At 39.8% G+C, this 26125-nt stretch overlaps 1 protein-coding gene across 1 annotated transcript in view; it reads right to left on the bottom strand.

Moving 5' to 3' along the window:
- The window catches only part of CCDC3 (coiled-coil domain containing 3), a 75619-nt gene extending 49955 nt beyond the window's left edge, over window positions 1-25664 (bottom strand). The window contains exons 1-2 of the mRNA XM_089686255.1: window positions 25077-25664; window positions 14032-14197 (exon numbers count right to left, since the gene is read on the bottom strand). Of these exons, the coding sequence (XP_089542381.1) occupies window positions 14032-14197; window positions 25077-25453 (543 nt within the window). The 5' untranslated portion in view covers window positions 25454-25664. The remainder of the gene's footprint in view (window positions 1-14031; window positions 14198-25076) is intronic.
- Window positions 25665-26125: the final 461 nt, after the last annotated feature.

Here is a 26125-nt window from a genome sequence, read left to right as displayed (position 1 = left end):
AAAGCTGCTGTTTAGATTGGACCAATGTAAGTATATTTATGTCATACCTGGAAGATCCTAGTGGAATCTGCAACTACAGTGATTGCTGGTGGCTGCTGGGTCACATGCTGTCACCACCCCGCCTCTCCAGTGCACCCAATCAGTGGCAACTACTGTGGTGCCTTATACAGTCATTTCCAGCTTCCACATGGATCTTCTAGGTATGACGAATGCATACTAACAGTGTATTGGTCCAATTTGGATCAATGTAATTAGGCAAAAATATGCATACCTAAACTTCAACTTTAACCTCTTCATGCTGAGCGCATGCAAATGTGCGGCCTTTCAGCGTCCGGGCCTTGACGCCGAGCGGCCGCACATTTGCTTTCAATTAAAAAAAAAATATGTGCTGAGAGCGTGCGCCCTGCGAATTCCCAGCACACATGTCCAGTACTTACGGAAAGGTCCTGATCTCCTCTTGTGATCGGGACCTTTCCCGATCATGTGGCCACCGTGACAGTGAATCACGACAGCCACATGACCCTAAAACCCCGCCCCACCTCCTGGCTTTTGAAACCCTTAAAGGGCCGGGAGGCGCCGGCGCCAAGGGGTTAAAGTCCAAACACAACAACTTTCACTTAATTATAGCCATCAATAACCACCACTGTATACTGTAAATCCACTTTGTATATGACAGATGCCTTTGTAAACCCAGATACTGTCTTATAAAAGTAGCAGTGACATCATCACTATGCTGTAAATAGAGCAGAGTTGTGGGAGGGACCCAGCTAGCCCCACCCACCACATGTCATCAGCAGAAAAATACAGGAGAGGCAGAGACAAGACCAGTCACTCTGCACAAGGAGAGAGAGCAGCAATGACTGGTCTGTATTACAGGAAGCTTCTGTGCAGAGGTAAATTTCAAACTGGACTACTGCATAGATCTGGAAGAAATACTAAAAGTACACCAGGATTCAAGTATGAATACACATGACTCTTGCAGACAATATTTGTTTATCTGGGAGATCAGCTTTAACAAAATATTTTTTCTATAATCTATTTACAATCATTTCTATAATTAAAGTGTTACTAAACCCAGGACCCTACATTCACTCTATCTGTTCTCCCACAGTTCACAGAACATGGAAATACAATTATTTTAGAAACTATAAACTGCTAAATACCTTTTCTCATCAGTATATAGAAGTCTTGAGACTTCTATCAGTGTCCAGCAGAACACTGGTTAAAGCTTGTAGGAGTTTTCATTTTGCTCTAGGAAGATGCAGAAGCCCTAACTTCTGTCTGGACAGAAAGTAAGAAAAGAAAAGGGGCACACAAGCCTTGCACATTACCTTAATAAAAACTTTAATCGTAAAAAATAGTAGATATATACTCACAAACAACAAATGTAAACAGGCATATCATGACCAACAATGGTCCATGGTCAGAAAAGGTGCACGAGTCCCACATGTGAAAAGGACACTTCTTCATCAGAGCCCTGTCTGGACAGAGCTGATTGGCCCTTTGCTGATCACTTTGCACTCTCTCTGACGTCTATCAGTGTCCAGCAGAGCACTGGTTAAAACTTGTAAAAGGAGTTTTCTTTCTGCTCTAGGAGAATGCAGAACCCCTGACCTCTGTCTGGACAGTGCTGATTGGCCCTGCGCTGATCACATGGATTCTTCCAAGAAAAAAAAAACCTCTCTAGCAATACATATCAAATTGAGCATGTGCAGAGTAACTCCACACAATATGTCTTATCAGGAGATAAGAGAGGGACACTAGAAGAAGAGGAGGATCAGAGAAATCAGAATCAAACAGCCTTTTTACACAATGCAGAGGATTAACCCCTTAGGTTCCACAGTGAGTATAACGCGCATGCTTTACTGCATATACACACTGATTTTACGGCTGTGGGTTTAGTAACACTTTAGGGTATGAGAGAATGATGACTTTTTTTTGTTAACACTCTCCGGAAGACAAACACTCAGGACAGTATTCGCCAGCCGTGAAGAGGTGAAAAGCTTTGAATAAAGTAAAACCCGCGCCAAAGAAAAAGAAATATATAATATAATCCAAATCTAAATGCTGCTGCTCATGAAAGGAAAAAACAATCAAATATAAATATAAACACTCCACAGCGCAAAAAAATATATATAAATGTGTAAACAGTCCAAACAAAAGTCCCAAAAGTATATAAGAATGTGCTCCAATCCCAGAAATAGTGCTCAACAAAATCTTCAAAAAAAGTGCTCACACCATCCATGATTGATAATCCAATCCCCACTCACCAGATGGAGTGGACTCTTTGCTGGTATGGCGAAAGAGTCAAACAAACTTTAAAGACGGGGTGTATCCTCCCCAGATACATCTGCACTTGATATCCTCCAAAAATGATTCCCACAATTAGATGGCATCAATTTCAGGCTGAAAAGCTTTGCTGACTTTCATCATCCAGTCATGTGCAAGAAAAAAATATTTTTTGTTATTTTGTTTTTTTTCTTGCATGTGGTTACAAGGCAAATTTTCATCATATTCACTAAGCTAAGGGAAATTCCCTTGCAAAATGAACAGTCTATGTGCTTTTAGTAAATCAATATAATACTATACTCGGGAGCTGTTAAAGGCAGAAAAAGTCCTGGGTGTATTTTCTGAGGTTTAGTCTTTCAAAGCCCCAACAAAATAAAAAGAGTTACATCTCTCCTGCATATGTCACAGACAGGAGAGACATTTAAACCATTTGCATGACGACAATATATTTATATGGGACAGTTAAACTTTATGGTACTATGTCAGAGTCTTATAAATAAAACCAGCTGTTAATAAAGAAGGATGCATATATGTAATATTTATAAATGATACTAAATTCCTAATACAAAGTTGCACATTCAAATTTTAAAATGTGTGTCTCTCTCCTTCCACATGGCCGAAATGATAGCATTTCCAGACACGGAAGAGGTAATGTCACAAAACAACTGCTCCATCATATATGAGAAGATAATCCCTTAATGTAACCCTAGAATGTACGCTTTGCTGCAATGACTGGATCTTACACAATGGTCCCCCTTTCCTTGTCTAATCCAGCATTCTCCTGTTTGTTCGGGGACATCTAAATAGTTTACCTTTTTAAGTAAACCAAACGTCTGGTGTGGGAAATGCCCCAGTTGTCAGAGCCTTGTGTGTTTAGCCTCTCTTGTCTGCCCCCTCCCGAAAATCAGTAGACATATAATTAATGTGGAATTAGTAAATGGCAACTGTGCAGGAACCTGGTGGCAGTAAAAGCACAGCTGTGAACAGCAAGCAATACCTTCAAACAGACCCTGAAACAAGAGAAGTCACCGCCCTGTGTTCATGGTGGGATACAAAGAATACAAGAGGAAATGGACACAATTACCTTAAAAGCAAAGTCATAAAATTGATACTCTTAAAGGCAACACTGGTGTAACAGTAGTAAACGTCAAGTGTTGTTCTACTACCCTATGCACGATAATGGGGATGTGCAACCCAGCCCACCCAACATACGCCACAAAAGACACTCGGCTATTCTAGCTGCCAATTGCATATGTGAAGAATTGTTGTTGAGGACCTCGGGCTTGGATTTTATATGTGCCAAGAAGCAGAAAATTCACAAATCCCTATATGAGATGCAATTTTTGTATACAAAGGGGTGGATTTACTAAAGGAAACTAGACTGTGCATTTTGGAGTTATTATTATTTATTACAGGTACTTATATAGCGTCATCAATTTATGCAACGTGTACATACATATTGTACATTCGCATCAGTCCCTAACCCTCAAGGGAAGTACAATCTAAGGTCTCTAACTTACATTCATACATACACATACTAGAGCTAATTTAGACAGGATCCAATAATTATTATTATTATACAGGATTTATATAGCGCCAACAGTTTGCTCAGCACTTTACAATATAAAGGGAGACAATACAGCAACAATACAGTTCAATACAAGAGGGTTAGGAGGGCCCTGCTTCTTGGAGCTTACAATCTAAGTGATTAACCCACCAGCGTGTCTTAGGAGTGTAGAAGGAAACCAGAGTATCCGGAGGAAACCCACACAGGCACAGGGAGAACATGCAATCTCCACGCAGGCGGTTCCATGGTCAAACCAACAACCCTAGTACTGCCATGCAGAAGCGCTAACCATTTAGCCACTGTGCTGCCCACAGAGCTTAGTAAATGAGGTGAAGCTTCACTTTACAAACAATACCTAATCACATGCAAGAAAAATAAAATAGTATTTTTGCTTGCATATGGTTGGATGATGGACGTCAGCAGAGCCTCCCCTCATTCACTAAGCTCTACAGCGACTGCACTTGCAAAGTGCACAGTCTTTTTGCCTTTAGCAAATCAACCCCAAAGTGTTGAAGTTTGCACTTTGACGAAATGGGGCATACAAATATGTATGCTCCTAAAGATGCTCGTTCGTGCAAAACAGCTGCAGAGAGATTGTATACGCCAGAGGTCCTGCCGCCACTCTCATGCGAGATTGGCGGCTAAACATATAAGTGAATACCTTTTAGTCAGATGTTTTAACCACTCAACCTTCAGCGGATTTACTCCCCTTCTTGACCAGGCCGTTTTTTGTGTTACGGCTCTACGTTACTGTAGACTGGAAAATGATAACACGCCACGGGGGAGTTATAGAGCGCAAGTCAGTTGGTGGTTGGAACTTTATATTTGTAAAACAAGCTTACTAATGGTGTACCCTTGGGTTTGCTCACCTATGTCCATGGAGCTGCCTTAACCACTTGCCCTCCAGAAGATTTACCCCCCTTCCTAAAAAGGCCATTTTTTTGCATTACGGCACTGCGTTACTTTAACTGACAACGCTGCACTAAAATGAAATTTAAGCCCCTTTTTCCCCCACAAATTGAGCTTTCTTTTGGAGGTATTTGATCGCCTGTACATTTTTTATTTTTTGTGCTATAAACAAAAAAAGACAATTTTGAGAAAAAAAACCTATATTTTTTACTTTTTGCTATTAAACATGTCCAATAAAAAATGGGGAAAAAAACAAATTTCATCATAAATTTAGGACAAAATGTATTCTGCTACATATATCTTTGCTAAAAAAAATTTGTGTAAATGAATTGGTTTTTACTTGAAAGTTATAGCGTCTACAAATGGCGGTATATATACTGGAATTTTGAATTATTTTTTTTTACTAGTAATAGCGGCGATCAGCGACTTATAGCGGGACTGCGGCGGGCATTCTGACACTGGGGGGAACTGACTTGGTGTCACTGACATCCCCAGTGACACCAATACAGTGATCAGTCCTAATAAAAAAGCACTGATACTGTACTTTAATCCAAAATAAAATATATAAATGGTGCAGCGCTACTAATACACAGCCAGCACTAAAAACACATACAAAAACAAATAAGTCCAAACTGCATGGGTGAATGACCCCCTAAGTAAATATATATAACATCAAATGACAAATACTGATGTCAAGGTGCCAAAGTGCCACGCACTTAATAGGTGACTAAAGGGTGATGAATCAGTCCACTTTAAGCACACAGGTGAAAAAAATCTTCTTACACGTGGATGTGTCATGCGTGCCAAACAAATCCCAAAATGGTCTGAGTGCCCCCTCACCTCCTTGAAATGACCTCAAGGGCCAATCAGCGTTTTCTACTAGTATTCAGACAATCTCCTGCAGATCCCCTCAATATAACCGGAATGACAGCAGCTTTATCCAGAACTCCTCCTGCACTCCACCGCTCCGGCAACACCTCTAGGGTCCACTCAGAGACACAAGGGAAACAAACTCCATAGTGCAATATTGTCAATTTTATTTGAATAAAGATTAAAATACCCACTCACATGTTAGCAGGTAACAGCAAACATCCTCAGTTGTCCTCATGACATGTGGCTTCATGGAGTCCCAATATGGCGCGGGCGCCGGAAATGATGTCACCGCGTCCCGAAAATGACGATGGACGTTATGTTATGCAGAGCCATACAAAGCATTGTGCAGGAGCTGAAAGGGGAGAGATCTGTATTTTTTATCACCGGGTGATATAAAATACCGATCACCGGGGGCCGGCGAGTAATCACCGGGTAGGACCCGATGATTGAAAGCCAAGGCTGCGAATGGCGGTGTGGGTAGGGGGCTCGCGTGTGAACTGCAAAATCACATATATATACACATGATTTTGTGCACCCATGCCGCTGTGTAGCAGTATTTCTGCTATAAGGCAGACGGGAAGCGGTTCATAAAGCTATTGGTTTTGGATATCCATTTTTAATAAAATGACTACACTATAAGACCTTTTTCATTGTTGATGGTCTTTTGTGGTCTCAATGGGCTAAGAGAGTGGTGGAGAGAGATTGATTGGTTTGGAGCACCTTTCCTTGGAAAAGAGCTTCATTCTCCAACAAAGCGTTGTTTGCTGTTCTATTTATTTATACAGCAACTGTGTCTGGTGAGTGTGCATTGTTATTCAAGCCACTTAATGTGGAAACCATTTGAAGATGTAATAATACAGACGAGAAGATAGTCCTTAAATATTTGAAATTGTTGGACTGTTTTTATATTTTTATATATATATATATATATATATATATATATATATATATAATTATTTATTTTTTTCTGATTAACACACTTGTCACGGGTGTTGTTGTTTACTATTTGTGTATTTCTAAGCTCTGCAAATAATTGCATTTATACAAATATGTGTATCTGTGCAACACTGATAGTTAAAATATTACATATGTGTAGTATTGGCATTGCTGATTATTCCTACACAGTCACGCTGACCTTTTCATCAGATATGTGGCTGTAAAAACATTTCATAATACAAAACACAAAGGAAATAGCACACAGCCGCTGTGATTGTAAAATTAGTAAGTTGTTCATTTGTATTTGATTACAGTTGCCATTGACTTTTTAAAGCACATTTTCCATCTAGAATCTAATGGCACAAACACAGATCCCAGGCTCTTCCATTTATGTGGGTGAGATTTTCTCTGCAATATATTCTCTGGCATTTAGAGGTCATGCAGAAAAATTCCCATGCCTGTAAATGGAGAGGTCAACGTCCCTGGTCACTTCCAACTCCCCCAGTTCAAGCAAAAAAATCAAAACAAAAAAACTTATTTCCATTCATTTGAATGGTTTATTTATGAAAGCTGGAGAGTGCAAAATCAGGCTCACTTCTGCATAGAAACCAATCAGATTCCAGGTTTTACTGTCAAAGCTTAATTGAACAAGCTGAAGTTAGAAGCTGATTGGCTACCATGCACAGCTGCACCAGATTCTGTGTGCACCAGTTTTAGTAAATCTACCCCAATGTGTTTAAACAAAGGAGAAGCAAGTCAGGTTAATGTCTAATTCATCTGAAATAACAATTTATTAGAATTTGAAAGCGAAATCGAATTCGAAATCAAATTTGAAATGTAAACATGTTGCTGACTACTGCTGATCTCCTTCAAAGACTGTGTATTAGTATTAGAATATAGCTGTCTTCTGAAATTCGAATTTTGAAAATAAAATAATAAATAAAAGAATATAATAGATTAGAAAATAAAGGATTAGAATAAAAAAGAAAAAATAGAATAGAATAGAATGGCATAGAAAGCATATATCCATCTTCTGAAATTCAAATTTTGAATAGAATAGAATAGAATAGAATATAGCCGTCTTTCAAAATTAGAATTTTGAATCGAATACAATAGAAATAAAAAGAAAGAATATGGTCATCTTCTGAAATTACAATCTTGAAAAGAATAGAATAAAACAGAATAGAACAGAAAATAACAGACTAGAATAGAAAATACAGGAATAGAATAGAACATAAAAGAATAGAATACAACAGAATAGAATAGATTAGAAAAAAATAGAATAGATAAGAACAGAATAAATAGAATAAAAGAGAAAAAATATAGCCATCTTCCGAAAATTGAATTTTGAATAGAATGGAACCAGCTATTCTTCACAACGAATTCGAATCGATTCAATATTTTCAAAAACTTTGAATCCATCAGAAAAATTCAAATCCGGCTTAAAACGAATAAACAAAACTAGACTAAATGCATTGATTAGAAACAAAACAAATATTTTTATTCTGCGCATGTCTAGCTAGGACCATGGCCCCAAAATGCCACTGGAGGGAGCATGACCTGTCCTTCTGGGCGGCGCATGCGCAGTGCGTACTCTATCCTGTTGCCTAAGATGAGCTCAGTGACTGCAACCAGAGAGTGATACTGCACATGTGCGTCTGAAAGAACAGAATGGCACTCCCTCCCGTAGCACTAGGGGCACTGATCCTGACAGCTGCTCCATCCGTGGCATAAACAGAAAGGGAGCCCTGACTGGTAGGTAGGTTGAGCACACTCTACTACTATACCCATATTGCACAGCTTAGTGTGCGTTTTTTGTAAAGCTGAACTTACAATTTAAATTACAGCGAGCCTATTTTATTTAACCTCTTCCCGTCCGGCCCATGCCAATAAATGGCCGGATGGGAGCGCTGCCAAAGCGGGGGGATATTTCTAAATGTCCCCCCACATCCATTGCCTGTGCACTCTCTCTGAGAGCACGCACTGCCGCGATCTGTGCCCGCTGTGTCCACAGGACACAACAGAACACAGATGGCTGTATGGAACCACTGTGTGAGATCCCAATTCAGGTGATCAGTGATTGGCCAGTCAGTGATCACATGAACAGTAGCAAACAAGATGTACATCCTGACATCATTGTTTACTACTTGTGAATTCTGTGAATGAACCCAGTGGTCTCATGGTACAAGGCCATTCACAACAGCCTTGTACCTTGTGATAAACTGTGGCCAATTACAGCTCTCACAGTATTTCTCAATGGCTGCAGGAATACAGCCAGAGAGAAGGAGAAATTATTGCTTTTACAGCCTTTATGGCTGTAAAAGCAATCAGTGTAAAAAACAAATCTTTATCCCCTCCGCACAAGTATTACAGTGTTACTATTGTGACACTGCACTGATAGGGTGACAGTATGTAAAATAAAAAAAAAAATGCATAAATGATAATATAAAAAATAAAATGAAAATGTAAAAATTATAATAATTTTTTTATAAACTGATTTGGGTTATTTTTTTTTTTACCAAAAAGGTAGCTGAATATATTTTGGCCAAGATTTATGAAGAAAGATTATTTATTTGCAAAATTTTATTAAAAAACACTTTTTTTTTTCCAATTTTTTTGGTCTTTTTTCATTTACATAGCAAAACCAAAAAATCCCAGTGGTGAACAAATACCACCAAAAGAAAGCTTTATCTGTCTCAAAAAAAATACTAAACATTTCATTTGGGTACAGTGTTGCATGACTGTGCAATTGTCATTCAAAGTGTGACAGTGCTGAAAGCTGAAAATTGGCCTGGAATGGAAGAGAAGGAAAGTGTCCGGACTTGAATAGCAGCCCATACCCATTAACTAATACTCTCAGACACAGCAAAAATCTGAATACGCTTGGTAAATAGCAGACGCATGGGACCTGTAAATGGTGTAGGAACATAGGTGTCCTTTTATCATGCAGTGGTAAATGACCGCTGCTCAATTCTCCGGCATTCTCAGAGGAGAGAGTTCTCCTGTGAATGCCTTTTTATGAAGCGGTGTAGATCAGTTCTCCGAATGAGGAGAGAAGTGATCTACAAACGCTGGAAAATAGTTGCTGTTACTATGATCTCAAGAGATTACAATAAGAGATCAGTCAAACTCCGTTTATCAAGGAGCAGTAAATTGCCTCTGCTTCGTTTGCGGTTCCCACAATTCTCCACCTCTGGGCTGGAGAATCTGGAGGGAGAACACAGATCACCAGTGAAGGGCTGACATTGCTCCTTCATACACTGGTGGTCTGTGTGCTGAGATGATCAGCGGAGAACATGTTCTCCACTGATCACCTCTGTTTCCTAAACCACTAATGATCGGAGATCAACAACGGTCCTTAGGATCGCTGCTGATCTTTGTTTCATAAAAGGACACCATAGCCTGCTACACCAGGCTCTTTTGAAATCAAGGCTCAGTCTACCAGTGCTGCCATTCTGATACAAACATCTTGGCTCTCAGTATATTTAAGTGTTCTTGCATGGCAAGACCACTTACTGTTATCTCACATACAGGGGCGGACCGACCATTTGCAAACTCGGGCACTGCCCGAGGGCCTGGGGTCAGCAGGGGGCCCCATGAGATGCCCCTGGTACCTTTTTCATAGGCTTGTTTGAGTTTGGGCAAGGACACAGGGGCCCCATGATCCCCTATTGCCCGGGGGCCCCATGAGTTGTCAGTCTGCCCCTGCTTACATATATATTCTTATTAATATAGCCAAATTTACCACCCTAACTCCTCCCACAGTTTTTACACTACATAGACAGTAATATACCGAAACATGCGGATTGTTCCCGATTGGTGTGCTATTACTTTGTGGAATGTTTTGCCAATTGGTTCACGAGTCTAGAGTGTGAGCTGAAAAATCAGGACATGATTTCTAAACTGCCATCACTCCCTCATTTTCAAGCCCACCTACACAAATCTTATATCAAAACGTTCAGCTATCCCTGCTGCCACTAAAAATGTCCACGGCTAAGCCATAGTCCAGATAGTTTTCACAATATGACCATTTGTTTGCAACTCACGCCGCCCATTGACATTCATTGAAACTCCACTCTAGCCACCTCAAATTTGAAGGGCAATTTCTAAACTGCGACTGTGCCTTAATTTTTAATATTTCAGAGACATACTATGCATCAAAATGTAGGTCTGGGTCTTGTGATTCTCACAATATAAAGCTCTTTGGTGTAGGATTTATAATTTTTTAACTACAACCGTTTGAAAATGGCAACTGCCAGTGAAGTGAGCAAGTTGGAGCAGTTTGTTTTTACCTGCTCTTCTCTGCCCTTGCTGTAGAGTGAGTTGCCATAAAAACACAGGTGTGTGAGCAGGCAGCAGAGTGTCAAAAGCTAGAGTGTGAGCTATCAAGCTTGCCATGTGCACTTTTTAAATTTGATCAATCAATTGGTTAGTGTAATGTTTACTATCTTTACTCACTCCAAACACTCCACACAGTTACTCTGCCCACTCCATAAAGTTACTCTGCCCAGTCCAACCGTTTCACAGTTACTCCAGCCACTCCAACCACACAACAGTTACTCAAGCCACTCCACCCAGTTACTCCGCCCACTCCAGTTGTAGACTACTGGTGGAGGCAAGAACACTTCACACAATTTCCCCAGAAATTGTAGCTTTTCTAGTTTGGTATTGCAGTTTCTTGCTTGCAGTAAAAGAGATATAAGGTAGGAATGGCTTAAAGAAAAGGAGCTACAACACAGAATATCTCAGTATTAAGTCAGGAGGGGAAGGTGGGGTCTGCAGGGGATCAGAGCACAAGCAATGACGTTGGATCTGGGGGGGTCAGCTCATGAAATGAATGAAGGGTTTGGTAATTTGAGCTGGTTGGGAGCTTGGGATGGGACTTGAGAGGATGCTTCTGGCAACTGGCTTTTATTAGAAATATCACATCTCTGACAAATTGCTGATCCATGTCCACACACTGTGAGTTAGCGATTACAGCAAGAAAAATGTATAATTAAAGTTCTAGCCAGTTAAGGTGTTGTACATGTTATATCAAACGTAACACTTTTTCGATTTTAATTAATTGAGATAATTAGGACTTTTTTGAAACTCAAGAAGGAAACATGATGTGAAGAGGTACTTGTAATCACATAGGAAAATTATTCAACATTTTGGAGAAGAGTAAATGCTTAAAATACATTGCTTACACCACCGATACCAGCTGGCAAGTGACACGGGCACGGGCCTGGGCACTCTGACAACTCCATGACAAGTAGATGTCTTTCCTCCCAGCATTGTCAGGGAGATATCTGCCCATTTATGGATATCCTGAAACACCAGTAATACATTTATGTGAATATATTCTCTTTCGTTTCCGCAAAAATCTAAATGTTGCCAAACAAAATGATACTGCCTACAAAAACAAATTTGAAGAGAATTACAGATAAAAAAAGTAACAAGTATTTTCTTGTCTCTACTAACTTGAGGTTTAGCCTCCCTGAGGCTATAACACGGGCTATATTATAATTTAACATGTGTGTGTACAGCATGGACTACTGCAAAATATCTGTCTATGTCAAAGAATGCTTTCAAATCCAAATGTATTATGTTACATGCCGGACCTGCTCTTGATTTATCAGCCAGACAAAACTGTACTAGTATTTATCATTTAGATGCATTATAAACACAGTCACCTGCTAATAATACAACTCTCCCCAGTTTTTAGCAGAATATTCTCAGATCTATTGAAGTCTACAGTTAAAATCACAAACAGATGTGTGCAGATACTGTTGTATGCTAATGTATAGGCAATCCTTGTCATCGTTTACTTGTTACTCTATACCCCAGCGGGCAAAAAAGTTAAGTATTTAAATCATTTGAACCTTTTCAATTACAAAATTCATTTTACTGAATATGTTTAGTATAGTTTAAGATTTCTTCACACCCCTGGGTGGCATTAAATGAAGACCCTTGGCCAATCCTTCCACCTGCATTGAAAAGACTGACTGACAAGATCTGGTGCATCTATCCTATGGGACATTATAGCTTACATGATGTGTAATTCCTCTTTGCTGAGAAATAAGAATGCTCCCCTGGTAAGTCCCATACATTACAAGAACTTTAACAAAGTTAATTGCAGAGTCCTACCAACTGCCATTTGTATTGAAGTTCACATGTGTATTCTTCTCAACGTCTACGTCCACCTCCTAATCCCTGAATGGACTGGTCATCCTGCTGTAGTCAAATAATCAGTCCCAGTGTTATGTTGAGAAAAACACAGCTTGGAACAGCAGCAAGCCAATTACATGAGCAGAAAATGACAGTTCTGGGGAAGTTCTATACACCAACAGTGTACCCAGCACCTCCAAATAAGTCAGCCATGTTTGAATAAAATACTTAAAAAAAAGCTCATTTATTTTAAGACTTTGCAATTATATCAAAGTAAACATATACTGTACAAGCAATTGGGATAGTACAAAAAAAATGCAGATAAATGGGAGGCAACATAAAGGGTCAAAAAATGGGAGATTAGAGACAGGAAAAAGAAAAATACTGATTATAATTAACATAAACAAGAAACCACTGGCACTCCCACATACCATCTTCCATGGAAGTCATTTTTACAGTTTAATATTTCAGGGAGGATGGCAGATCAGACTAGAGGGCAAAGTGGAGGAAGTCAGAATAAATGCTAGAGATGGAGAATAGGAAATAGCTTGACAGGCAGGGTCAGAAGGGGACAGACTCTGGCTTTACCTGAAAGGAATATTTTGCAGAACGTTTTTATTTTCCTAGAACTTGCTGTACACCACTCAATCATTGATAGTAAAACAACAACACTAGACGTGACATAATGGTCCATTCACAATCAAATACAATCTGGTTCTGCAGTTGCAAAGAATACTCAATATTGCTGTTGTATAAATATTAATCACTACAATTTACAGATCACTGCCATTCTTCCAAAAAAAATGCTCTTTTTACTTTGTACCCATTAAAAGGGTAAACAGAGAAATCACAAAGGCTTTGGGTGTTTAAAGTCTAGTACACGCGATCAGAAAATCGAACGATAAAACGATTGTTAGTACAGAGCTTTTATCCAAAATTATTAGAATGGACAAACATGAAAAATGTTTTTGTACAATACCAGATCATACAATTTTTGTTTAATCAATACAGTATTCATCTGGAAAAAAAAATCGGAAAGACCATGCATACTCATAAACGAAACAATACATTACAATACAATACAACACATCACATGACATCACTTCCGAAGTTGTATTCTGTCAGACGAGAATTTTCATAACTTTAATATCCTCTTCATTTTTTATATGACTAACATGCAAAAATAATAGACGGTCATTCGTCTGATATTCTCATTGTGTGTGCCAGGCTTAAGAAAAAAAAAGCTGTTGCATTGTTTGGTAAGGTCAGTCTTTTTATATAAAAAAAAAATAATAATTACTGCTTACCCTACTGTCTTCTTGGCTTTCCAGTTCATCCATGAATTGTTGTCCTTGAGAACAGTTGGAGTACTGGAAAAGACTAGAAAACAACCTCCAGTTGTCTTGAGTATCTGCAAAAATGGCATCCTGGAAGTTCACTCCATGTGGAAGCAGACTGTAATTCTCATCCATTCTACAATATAGAAAAACATTAAAAATGGTTGTGAAATATGCTGTATTATAACATCACCTTTATTGTTAGTGTAATTAGCATAATAACTAGATATTAAATTTGGGTTTGGGTCAGGTCTGTGCTCAAGGTTAACCCAGGCCATTTGCAGACCTGCCAAGCTATTGTGGCCCTTTGCCCAGCCAAGCCCTTGCTGCTGCTGCTGCTGTAATGTTAACACAAAACTAGGGATCCTTGGAGACATCATTGACCAAATGACCATATTGGTTTAAGGAAGTCACCAGGGATCCCCACTGCGGTGTTTATAGTGTGATGGGAGTGCAGCAGGTTAATACCAGTAGGTGTGTGCTGTTATGATTGATGAAAATTTACATTGCTAGACACTGTGAATGACCATGAATTTAAACAATTGGAAAACCTGCTTGATGATGGATTTTCATCAGGGGACATTAGTTTTAATTGTTTAATAATGGTTTTATTTGTAATGTATTTAAAGCACTTCTTCTAAGATGTTTGTGTGTTTATGTAATTTTGTTTTTGTGAAAGTGAGTAATAAGGGTTATTACTGTATCACTGTACTCACTCCCCTGGGAAGGGGTAAATATCTGGTGTCCCAACATTATAAAATGGGCTTAAAAGTTCCTTTATAAGACACCCCATGAATCCCAAATCCTTTCTGGGGGACAGTACGTAGGGAAGAGTCTGTTGTCCAATAACACTGGACAAGGTGCTTTGCAGGGGAGGAGGCTTTGTCACCACCCCACGCTGTTTTTTTTGGGGGGGGGGATGGGGTTGTATACGCTCCTTTCTAAAAACAGAAACAAGATGGCATGGGGTTCCCTTTGAAATTCAAACTAGACCCTTTTCCAGACATGTAGCAAGGGTTGCCAGAAAAGATCCCCAGTGCTGCAGTAATATAAACACAGCAGCTGTGATGCATTTGACCAAATATCAGGAATTACACCACCTATACTATACTCAAAACAGGTTTACTTTAACCACTTGCCCTCCAGAGGATTTACCCTCCTTCATGACCAGGTAATTTTTTGCATTACGGCGCTGCGTTACTTTAACTGACAATTGCGCGGTCATGCAACACTGCACCCAAATGAAATTTACGTCCTTTTTTCCCACAAATTGAGCTTTCTTTCGGTGATATTTGATCACCTCTGCATTTTTTATTTTTTGCACTATAAGCAAAAAAATACCATCAATTTTGAGAAAAAAACAATATTTTGGACTTTTTGCTATCAAATGTGTCCAGTAAAAAAATTTTAAAAATCCAATTTCATCATACATTTAGGCCAAAATGTATTCTGCTCCATGTCTTTGCTAAAAAAAATCCCAATACATGTAAATTAATTGGTTTAAAGTTATAGCGTTTCCAAATAGCAGTATAGATAATAGGATTTTTTTTCTCTACCAGTTATGGTGGCAATCAGCAACTTTCAGCGGGACTGCGGCAGACATTCTGACACTGGTGGGGAACTAACTTGGTGTCACTGACACCTCAGTGACACCAATACAGTAATCAGTGCTAAAAAAAAGCAGACACTGTACTAATGGCACGGGGCAGGAGGGGCATAATGTGAGGGGCAATAAAAGGGTTAACTGTGTGCTGGGAGTGTTTTACTAGGTGTTCTAGCACATTGACTGGGAAGGATGTACTGTGCACAGCTATCCCGAGCAGTGTGCTCGAGCTGACAGGGAGGAAGATTGTTTGTAAAAAAAAAACAATCTTCTTCTCCGTCGGAGATGCTCGGTAATAACTGGGTGCCGGCGGGTAATTACTGTTCGGGACCCAGTGATTGACATACGAATTGCACGCGTGCGCCCCCTACCCGGAAATGCGAAATCACGTATTTATACGTGATTCTGCACACAGGTGCCGCCCTGTGGCAGTAGATCTGCTATAGGGCGGTCCTTAAGCGATTAAGGGCCCTTTCACATGGGCGTTCTGTTTTTTTCATCAGTTCAGTCACATTTTTTCAAAGAAAAAACAAATCAGTTTACATCCGTTTTTCATCAGTTTACATCAGTTTTTTCATCCATTTTTCATCCGTTAACATCTGTTTACATGCGTTTTTCATCCTTGTACATCTGTTTACATCTGTTTTTCATCTGGTTTCGTCCATTTTCATCAGTTTCGTCCATGTTTTTTTACAGAAGAAAAATAGGGTTTTCTTCCGTTCAAAAAAATGGATATTAACGAATGATAATCTGTTTACATCTGCTAGTCCATAGAAATACATGGGTGTCCGTTTTTCATAAACAAACAGACAGATGAAAAATGGACATACACCCGTGTGAAAGAGGCCTAAAGGGAATTATTCATGTGATACACATCAGGACTTTTGATTGCACTTTGACACACCTGCTCTGTGCCAGTGAAATAAAAAAACTTCAGAAGGTCAGCATAAGAGTTAGGTAAAAAGCTTTTCAGAATTAGGTGAGCAATATCAAATATATATATATATATAGATATATTGTCACCAATAAACTGCTAAAAGCTGATATCTAAGTGGATGTTTTATAATATGTCAATTTGCTGTCTCTTTATGTGAGTGAAAGCTTAGGCAAAAATGACACTGTCTCTGGAAACTACTAACACTGTGGGGGTTATGTATGCTTATTGACTGCCAATAGTGTCGGGTAGACCTACAGTGGGATAAGAGGTACAACAAACACAACATTGTACAGCACTACTGGGCCTGAAGCAGAGCTTACACTGTGTATACACTGAGCAGTCTACCCCAGGAACATCTTTATCCTGAAGGAAAATCATTGTCACCAAAGAAGATGTAAAACAGTAAATGGACTAAACCATCGAAAAACAAAACAAAAAAATAGTATGAGTAATCATAGACATGGCAATCATTACTTGATCAAGGCAAATCTGTAAGACCACTTCCCGAGATGAACATCCATAGTGCATAAGATTAAAAAAAAATCATTAGGTGGTTACCATTTAAACTGCTGGATTCATACATTCATAAAACCATTCATATTCTAAAACCAATGATGACTGCTCTGCTCATACTATTAGATCTTTCTGCTGCCTTTGATACAGTTAACTCCCTTCTCCTCCTCTAAAAAATGTACGGTTTTGGCCTCCAAGACTCTACTCTTTCATGTTTCTTCACGGCTTACCCTTAGTATTGCCTACAACTCTTTCTCCTCTACTCTTCTTCCTCTTTCTACATGGGTCCCCCAATTTTCTGTCATTGGACCCTTTCTAGTCACACCTCCTCATTTGGCCAGTTGATTTCCTCCAATGGCTTCCAATACATCTTTAAGCTAACAACACCCAAATCTATCTTTCTTCTCCTCAGTTCTCCACTTCAGTCTCCTCACGCATTACTTACAAACTGACATATCAGTATGGATGCAATACCATTCTCTAAAACTCAATCTTTTCAAAACTGAATCTGAAATTGTTCCTCACTCCCATGTCCCCTACCTTGACTTTTCCAACAAGATCAATACAACAAATATCAGTATCTCCTCTCATACTGTCAGGGAGCGAGGAGCCAGACACACAAGGAGGTGCAATTAAAAGGTAGGTTTAGTAATATAAAAATAAGACAAGAATCTATGCAAGTCCAACAGCGGAAATCGCAGCCAAAGCCGGGGTCAAGAGCCAGGAAGAATGGTCACCAGAGCCGGGGTCAGAAGCCAGAAGGAGTCTTAGCCAAAGCCAAGTCGGTATCTAGGAAAGCAATGAGTAGCTAAACAGAAGCTTGCTGTTGTGCAACAGACAGGACACGAATGCAATGGACAGCCACAAACAGTAGATTTATATGTGATAAGCCGCCACCTCCTGGGGGAAGAGCCGCAGAAGGCTGAAAGCATAAAGGATCCCACAATGCTCTGCAGACACCTAAGATGGATGCCAGCACATGGAGCAGCACAAGGTCTGAGGAAAGGTAGGACCTTGACACATACCAGGGTGCTAGGTGTAATCATGGACTCTGTCCTTTCCTTCAGTCCCCACATCCAATCACTATCTAAATCTTGCCGTCTTCACCTCCGTAACATATCCAAAATACTCTCCCTCTTAACCATTGACACCACCAAGAACTTTATTCACTCTCTTGTTATCTCTCACTTTCACTATTTCAAATCCCCCCTCACTGACCTACCTTTACAATGGCTAACTCTCTCTTCAGTCTATCACGAATGCTGCTGTCTGATTAATCCACCCTACTAACCACCCAGTATCTGCTTCCCTTCTTTGCCAATTGCTCCACTGGCTTCTCCTTGCCCAACAAAGAAAAAGAAAAATACTACAAACAATATTTAAAGCCATCCACAACTCTTCCCTGAGCTACATCACCAAACTTGTCTCAAAATATCTTTCAAACTGTCAACCTTGTTCCTCCTGAGACCTCCTGCTCTTTAGGTTCCTTGTCACCACCTCCCTCTGGGGTATGCGCCTCATGTTCCCTGACAACCATACAAAATGGCATTTCACTTCGAGCCATGAATATGTCACATGTGTCTATGGAATAGCCCAACAACCTTACTGAACTGCCATCTGTAACTGCTCCTGGGTGTACCTGTAAGAAACCTCCTATGCTCATACACACCCTTAAAGCAATTCTAAAGGATCATTTTTATTTTTTTTGGAAAATATCAATCATGTCTATACTTACCTACTGTGTGCAGTGGTTTTGCATAGAGCAGCCTGGATCCTCTCCTTCTCGGGTCCCCCACAGGCTCTCCTGATCCCTCCCTCCTGTTGGGTGCCCCCGCACAAGTAGTTTGCTATGGGGACATCCGCTGCTCCGTGTGTCCATTCACACACAGAGCCGTGGCTTGGCCCCGCCCCTCTCTCTCTCCCCATTGGCTGACTGGCTGTGATTGACAGCAGCAGGAGCTAATGGCTCCTGCTTGCCGTCTCAGCCAATGAGAAGGCAGAGACCCGGGACAGCCGAGGCTGTGGCTCATATCGCTGGATTGCGGTGAGGCTCAGGTAAGTATTAGGGGGAGCCTGGGAGCACTGCTGAAAAAATCTTGATCCTTTACAACCACTTGGTGTGACTAAAATGAAAGACCAAGGTTGGGAGCATAATGCTACATCACCCTCTCTGTTAATCACAAATCAGTATGTTACTCACAATTGACATGACATTCCTGCATTTATAGCCTGACATTTTTTAAAATAAGAAGAGGCTGCATATGTGCACAGGACAAGAACTTTGGATTAAAATTATTGTTACTGGACATCATTTTTTAATCTTCTATCATAGCGTTTTATTAGTAAGGGTTCTAGAACTCGGAGATTTTTTTTAACAATTAGCCTGGAGTTGGGTTTTAAAGGATGTGAATAGCTCAATACTCAGAAAGCTCTACACACTCGCAGGAACCATGCCTGAAGTAACTTACAGGTTTTTCCAAAGTAGCACTTATCTCTATCAATGGATCCCTCAAGCAGAGAGACTGCTCAATCAGGACGCTCTCATTTCACAAGTGTGCATGCCTTTGTGCTCTTCCACCGACTCCTGTGTAACAGCTATTAGTAGGGCCAGATTTCTATCATTGGAGCCTGTAGGTAGACAATTTGAAGCTCACAGAAATATTACTGTGCTAGAATCATGACTCTTACATGTACATTTTTTTTTATTTCTTACTGGTATTAACCTGGTTTAGAATTTTGTGACAATTTGTGTTATGCATAAATATAAAATTACACTTAGATTAAATGAGTGCCCTAAATTAATCTTGACATTGCAACCAGCAAAAAACAACTTCCAATATTGCCAACTGAGGTGTCTTAGAATATTGTCCACAGGTATAGCCATCATTGCCTGTCAAGATCAGCCAATGATCACCTTATGTATAGATGTGTTTAGTTGTTGCTCTAGAAAGGACATGTGAGAAACATCTATAAATCTAACCATAGATGGATAGAATTTTAAATGCTAAAGTCTTAGGAAACTTCATATGGAAATTCTCAGAACATTCTCAGAACATTCAAACATTGCTGGACAGACTTTGTTTGCTTTAGCATTTCATTTTGGAATGAATGAAATTTACTGAATGAAAACCATATACACTTTTAGAAATTCATTAATTGAAGAAAAGTTTTCCATCCTGCTGCATTGAATTTTCTTATCACTGCGGTCAAAAATTAACATTGATTTGACCCACTAATGATGAAAAATGAACAAACCTTCTTAGAACATTCTTTTCGTTCAAAATTCTACCCATCTATGGCCGGCTTATTGGATGTTGAAGGATTTTTTGTTTACACTGAAGCTCAATCAATCTCGCAAGATATTCCTGTTTAGTGTGATAAGCTGGGCTGATACAACCAGTTGTAGGACCAACACCATGTGGTTGTTAAATGCAAAAAATAATGAAAAATAATACAGTGGGGACTGTGTACACAACCTGTGGGAACAGAAATGCAGAACTGTTATGTGTAGCCCCCAAGCATGGTGCTGCTGTCAATTATTGTAAGGCTTGGCCATAGAGGATGAATTCCCCCTTCCACACACAGTCAAAGTGGATAGAGGAATCCTCCCCGCTGTGCCATTGTGTTAGGACAGCAGAGCTCCTCCACTGTCAAAATACACTAATCAGCAGCACTAATTTAGAAAGATTTTCCAACAAGCCCTGTTCTTCAGATCATTGGATCGACTTCTGACGAGTGGGAGAAGCCACACATGGATTGAAATTCAGTCAGTCCCTGCTGAACTGGTCAAATTTCGATCCATCTATGGCCAGCTTAACATAGGCTGGAAAGTAATACGAGGGTGAGTCAAAAATTATCTGCACTCTGGCTGTAGAATCTGTTTTAAGTAACTTTTAGAAAAGATAAATACATAATTTGTCAGCACAATCGCCTTGTTTTTCAATACAGTTTGTTCATCTGCCAACAAGCTTTCATATTACCTACAAGTTGTAGGCTGAGCTGCGAGCCACTAATGCAACGCTTTCTTCACTTCTTCATCAGACATGAATTTTTGTCCTCGTAGGGCTGCTTTCAGATAGGTGAAAGTTCAATGGAGCAGGATCAGGACTATTGGGAGGAAGCTTTAACACCTCAAAACAAAGTTTTAGCAGAGTGTCATCAGTGTGGGCAGAAGTGTGCCGACATGCAAGATCACAGCACCCTTGGATAGCAGTCCTCTGCGTTTAATCCGAAGTTCCAGCTCCAGTTCTTCAATAGGCATCTCACTGTAACGAGCATTGTTGACTGTTGAACCTTTTTCCTGATATTGTTCACTCCACGCTGTTCTTCTTTAGTGCAAATCACAAGTGGGGCATCTATTTTTGCTCGTACTGCAGTTACAAATGAACTGACGGAACACGTTCATACCTGCACAGCAGAAACTTGGGAGACAATAGCCTTGAACTGCGGCCGACAGAAGTTTTAAAATAACCAGAGTTCGGATCATTTTTGACTCCCTCCGTATATAAGCTGGCATGCACAGTTGGAGTGACACATGGCTTTTGGACTGGGATTCTGCAACTGTGAACATATCTAGTCAGGAGACTGTATAATACAACTTAGGCTTCATGTACACGAGCAGCTGCTAAACTCGAGTTTAGGAGCTTTTGGCATTTTTTGTGCCAAAGCTCCTAAGCTCAACTCCATAAAAGCCTATGGGGGAGATTTACTAAAAGTGGTGCACTCAGAATCTGGTGCAGCTTTGCATGGTAGCCAATCAGCTTCTAACCTCAGCTTGTTCACTTAAGCTTTGGCATTAAAACCTGGAAGATGATTGGTTTCTATGCAGAAGTGAGCTTGATTTTGCAGTCTCGAGCTTTAGTAATTAAAAACCCCTCTGTGTCCATGTACACCTAGGCTTTTAGCAGAGTTTAACACCTTCCCGCCTGGCCTATTGCAGATTGATGGCCGGGCGGGGCACTCGCCATTGTGATTGGACGTCATATGACGTCCTGTCAAAACAAGCCTCTTATTTGGCCACAGGGCCACGCCTCAGCGCAATCTGTCACTGGCTGTGTCCACGGGACACAGCCAATGACATATCACTACACCAGCCTATTGCCAGTGTCATGTGACCATTGTGACCAATCATGTCATGCCATCCATTGAAAACAATTATGTTGTTCGCTGTGACTGGTCAAGGCAGTCACATGATACAGACAGGGCCAATCACAGCCCATCTGTTTCATGTGATCAGCTTTACCCAATCACAGCTAATCACAACAAAAGACTGAATGAATCAGTTTCATTCAGTAACAATGATTGCAAATATTAATGAAATACATTGGTATTATCCATCATAACGTGTTAAATAAAAAAAATATATATATATCCTGATCACTTGCCCACAGTAGTTCAATGTTATTATGGTAACATTGTATTGCTTTGGTCACAGTGTGCTGAAAAATAAAATAGTAAAAAAAAGAAAAAATTTAATAAAAAATAAAGTATCTTCCATTTTGCTTGAGGTGATAGTACTGCTTAGACCTTGAAGAAGGGGACATACCCCGAAAGCTTGTCCTCAAAATTGTATGTTAGTGCAAATAAAAAAAGTATCACGGACAGTACTCAATTGTTTCTGTATAAAAAATAAAAAAATTATAGAAACATTTGAAAAAAAAATACAAAATTCAATTATTATTATTATTATTTTCACCAAAGAAATGTATCAGATTACATTTTGACATAAATGTATTAAGAAATGTTATTTATTTGCAAAATGTTATAACAGAAATGAAGAAAAGTGCATTTTGGTTTCAAAAGTTTCAGGTGTTTTTTGTTTTATTTACCAAAAAATAAAAAACTCAGTTGTGATTAAATACCACCAAAAGAAAGCTCTATTAGTGTGAAAAAAATTATTAAAATTTCATATGGGTACAGTGTTGTATGACCGTGCAATTGTTATTCAAAGTGCAACAGCGCTGAAAGCTGAAAACTGGCCTGGGCAGGAAGGGGGTATAAGTGCCCAGTATTGAAGTAGTTAAGAGCTGCCGTGTTTAGGTGAGGGTAAACCTCCCTCTCCTGAATGCGAAAGAATCGCGTTCAGGATAGGAATGTTTTGACCACTGACCAAGGGAAAAGGCGGTAAAAATTTGGCGAAACGCGGCAACCACGGTACCACGTTTTCGACATGGTTTGCGTTTCCCGGTGGCCGGAGGTCAGAGTAGGCTCGTGTACATTAAGCTTTAGGCTTCGTGCACATTAGCAAACTGCTAAACTTGAGTTTAGGAGCTTTTAGCATTTTTTTGCCAACGCTCCTAAACTCAACTCCATAAAAGCCTATGTATTCATGTACACATAGGCTTCCTGCAGAGTTTAAGGCTGGCCATACACTATACAATTTTCTTACAATTTTCTGTCCAATTTCCTTTACATTTACCTTCAACTATGTAGTGTAAGGGACTGCCTAATTGGATACAATTTAAAGTGTTGTTTAGGTTTGACCCAATATTATATGGTTTTTGGTAAATCTAAAGCAAAATTGTATAATGTATGGCTAGCCTAAGAGCTGCCACGTTTAGGTGAGGTTAAACCTCCCTCTCCTGAACGCAAAAGAATCACGTTTAAGATAGGAACATTTTGACCGCCCACTGCGGTAAAACGCAAAATGTGGTAAAAACACGGCAAACAGAGTACTGCGTTTTTGCAACGATTTGCGTTTCCCAGTGCCCGGCGTTCAGAGCAGGCTCGTGTACATGAAGCCTTATAGTTCCTAAACTGAAGTCCTAATATAGTGATTCAAGGGCCCCATATGGCTTCCGAACCCTATCAGCAGGTGCTGTATCTTACACATATAATAGTGACAAGCAGAAGTTACTGAACATAATTTACCAGTTAAGGTTATTAAAGCAAAACTCCAGCGCAAACGTTTTTTTTTTTTTCTTGTTCTAGAAAGAGTGATAAAGAGCATTTCTATCAGGTTTTATTCTGTGTGTTCCCTCATTAGGGAGATGTCCTCCTAAGTTGATGAGAAGAAAGGCAAATAGGTTTTGGCCGGACAAGAAGACACAGACAGCAATAAAACCTGACAGAGGTTCTAACCTTTCTCAACTGCACCCAAAGGGGATGTATATCAATACAAATATGGTTCTATCCTTTCCCTATTCTATTAACAACCAAAATCTATAATATTAGCAGGAGTTGTGTTTTAAAGCTGAACTCCAGGCACAAAACCACTTATTCAAATATATATAAATCCACTTTGTGTGCACCAAATTCCTTTGTAAACCCAGATTTTACCTTGTAAATATAGCAGGGACATCATCATTATACTGCCTTCGCAGAGAAAAACTGTGGGAGGGGCTCAGCAGGCCCACCCACTACAGAAAATTACAAGATGGGGCTGGTACAGGACCAATTACTCTACACAAGGAGAGAGAGCAGCAGTGAACAGTCTTTATTACAGTAAGCTCCTGCACAGAAGCAAAGTTTTACACCAGATTACTGCACAGATCTGGAAGAAATACACAAAGCACATAAAGATTCAAATAATAATGCACATACCTCTTATATTTAGCCATCATTTGCTTATCTCAGTTCAGCTTTAGCATAATATTTATCTATAATAATTTCTATAGTTGAGGTGTATTTGAACGGCATCATTATTTTATGTATCAGCAGCTGCTGTTAACTCTCACAGTGCTGGAAGACAGCCACTCAGGGTAGTATACGGTGGCCGTGAAGAGGCACAGCAGAAAATATCTTTTACAGCAGCCTGCTGCACATAATTAATATAAACTTCAGCTTTAAACAATTGTTTTAAAATGCATGCACTCCATCAGCTGTCAGTAAGCTTTGTCCCCACTACGCAATGACCACTATACCAGCTGAACAGAACTGGCATTTCTGAGTCGATCTTAAAGTGTTTATTACACCAGCAAAAAAAAAAAAAAAAGAAAAAAGTTGGGGTATGATCCTACTCACCGGAGGAAGAAGAAGTAAGAGTGACCCTGCACTACTGTGTATGAGTGACAGTCAAAGTATCCCAGTCCAGTGATGTTAAGCCTGGATCCTGCAGGTACCTCCAGCATACTGCCCCATCCCTGATCACAGAGCATTTCAATCTCTGCAGAATAGAAGAAGGTGCTGTCCCCTGATTCATACTGCCATGGCAGGTAGTTGTATATACTGCTGAAGATACTACTGTGTGTTTCCTGGTGTACCGCCAACACCTTGGCATAAACTATTATCTGTGCCAGCTCTGCTCGGCATCCCTCACTAAGGTGTCTCCAATCTGATGACAGCTGACAGCCCAGGGCACAGCTCCATACAAACCAGGCTGTGATCACAAAGTGCAGCATGGCAGACTTTTCACTGTCCTTGTCACTTCTTGACACCTGAATGTAAAGGAAAGGAATTGATCCTCCAGTGGTTTACACACAAAGTATACATTCCATTGCCATGAGTGGCGAACACAGGCTTTTCATTTTAGAGATTCATCATCTGGTCTAGTAATGGAAAGCTTGCACTGTCCCTGTGGAGTGTCCTGTCCTGGAGCAGCGGACTGCTAACTGCCTGAACTGTACAGATAGTTTAAAAGGACTTGAGCAGTCTATGCCCGCCCTCTGCTTCTACATCACACACAATACATTAGGGGGAGTGAGCTCTACCACTACATCCCGAATTACAGAACAAGAATGACATCAGATGTGGTGTATAAACTTCTGTATGTAGTATGATCAAAGTAATGCTTTGGATTGCAAACATTACATGAAAATACAAATTCTACTAATGTAGTCGATGCTTGGAATAAACTTCCAGCAGAGGTAGTGAGTCAGTCAACAGTAAATTGCATAAAACATGCTTGGGACAAACATAGATCTATACTTAGACAAAAAAAGTAAACAAAAACAAACAAAAAAACACCCCCTCCCTCCCAAAAAAAAATAAATAAAATAGGCAGACTCAATTGACCACTCGGTCTTTCTCTTTTGTCACCCTTCAATTCTCTCTCTCTCTCTCTCTGTATATTT

This window comes from Staurois parvus, unplaced genomic scaffold, assembly GCF_062004578.1.
Source record: "Staurois parvus isolate SC_StPar_1 unplaced genomic scaffold, SC_StPar_1.0 ptg000019l, whole genome shotgun sequence".
NCBI lineage: Eukaryota > Metazoa > Chordata > Amphibia > Anura > Ranidae > Staurois > Staurois parvus.
Note: the sequence above shows the minus strand (reverse complement) of the source record. Positions and strands in the feature narration are given on the sequence as shown.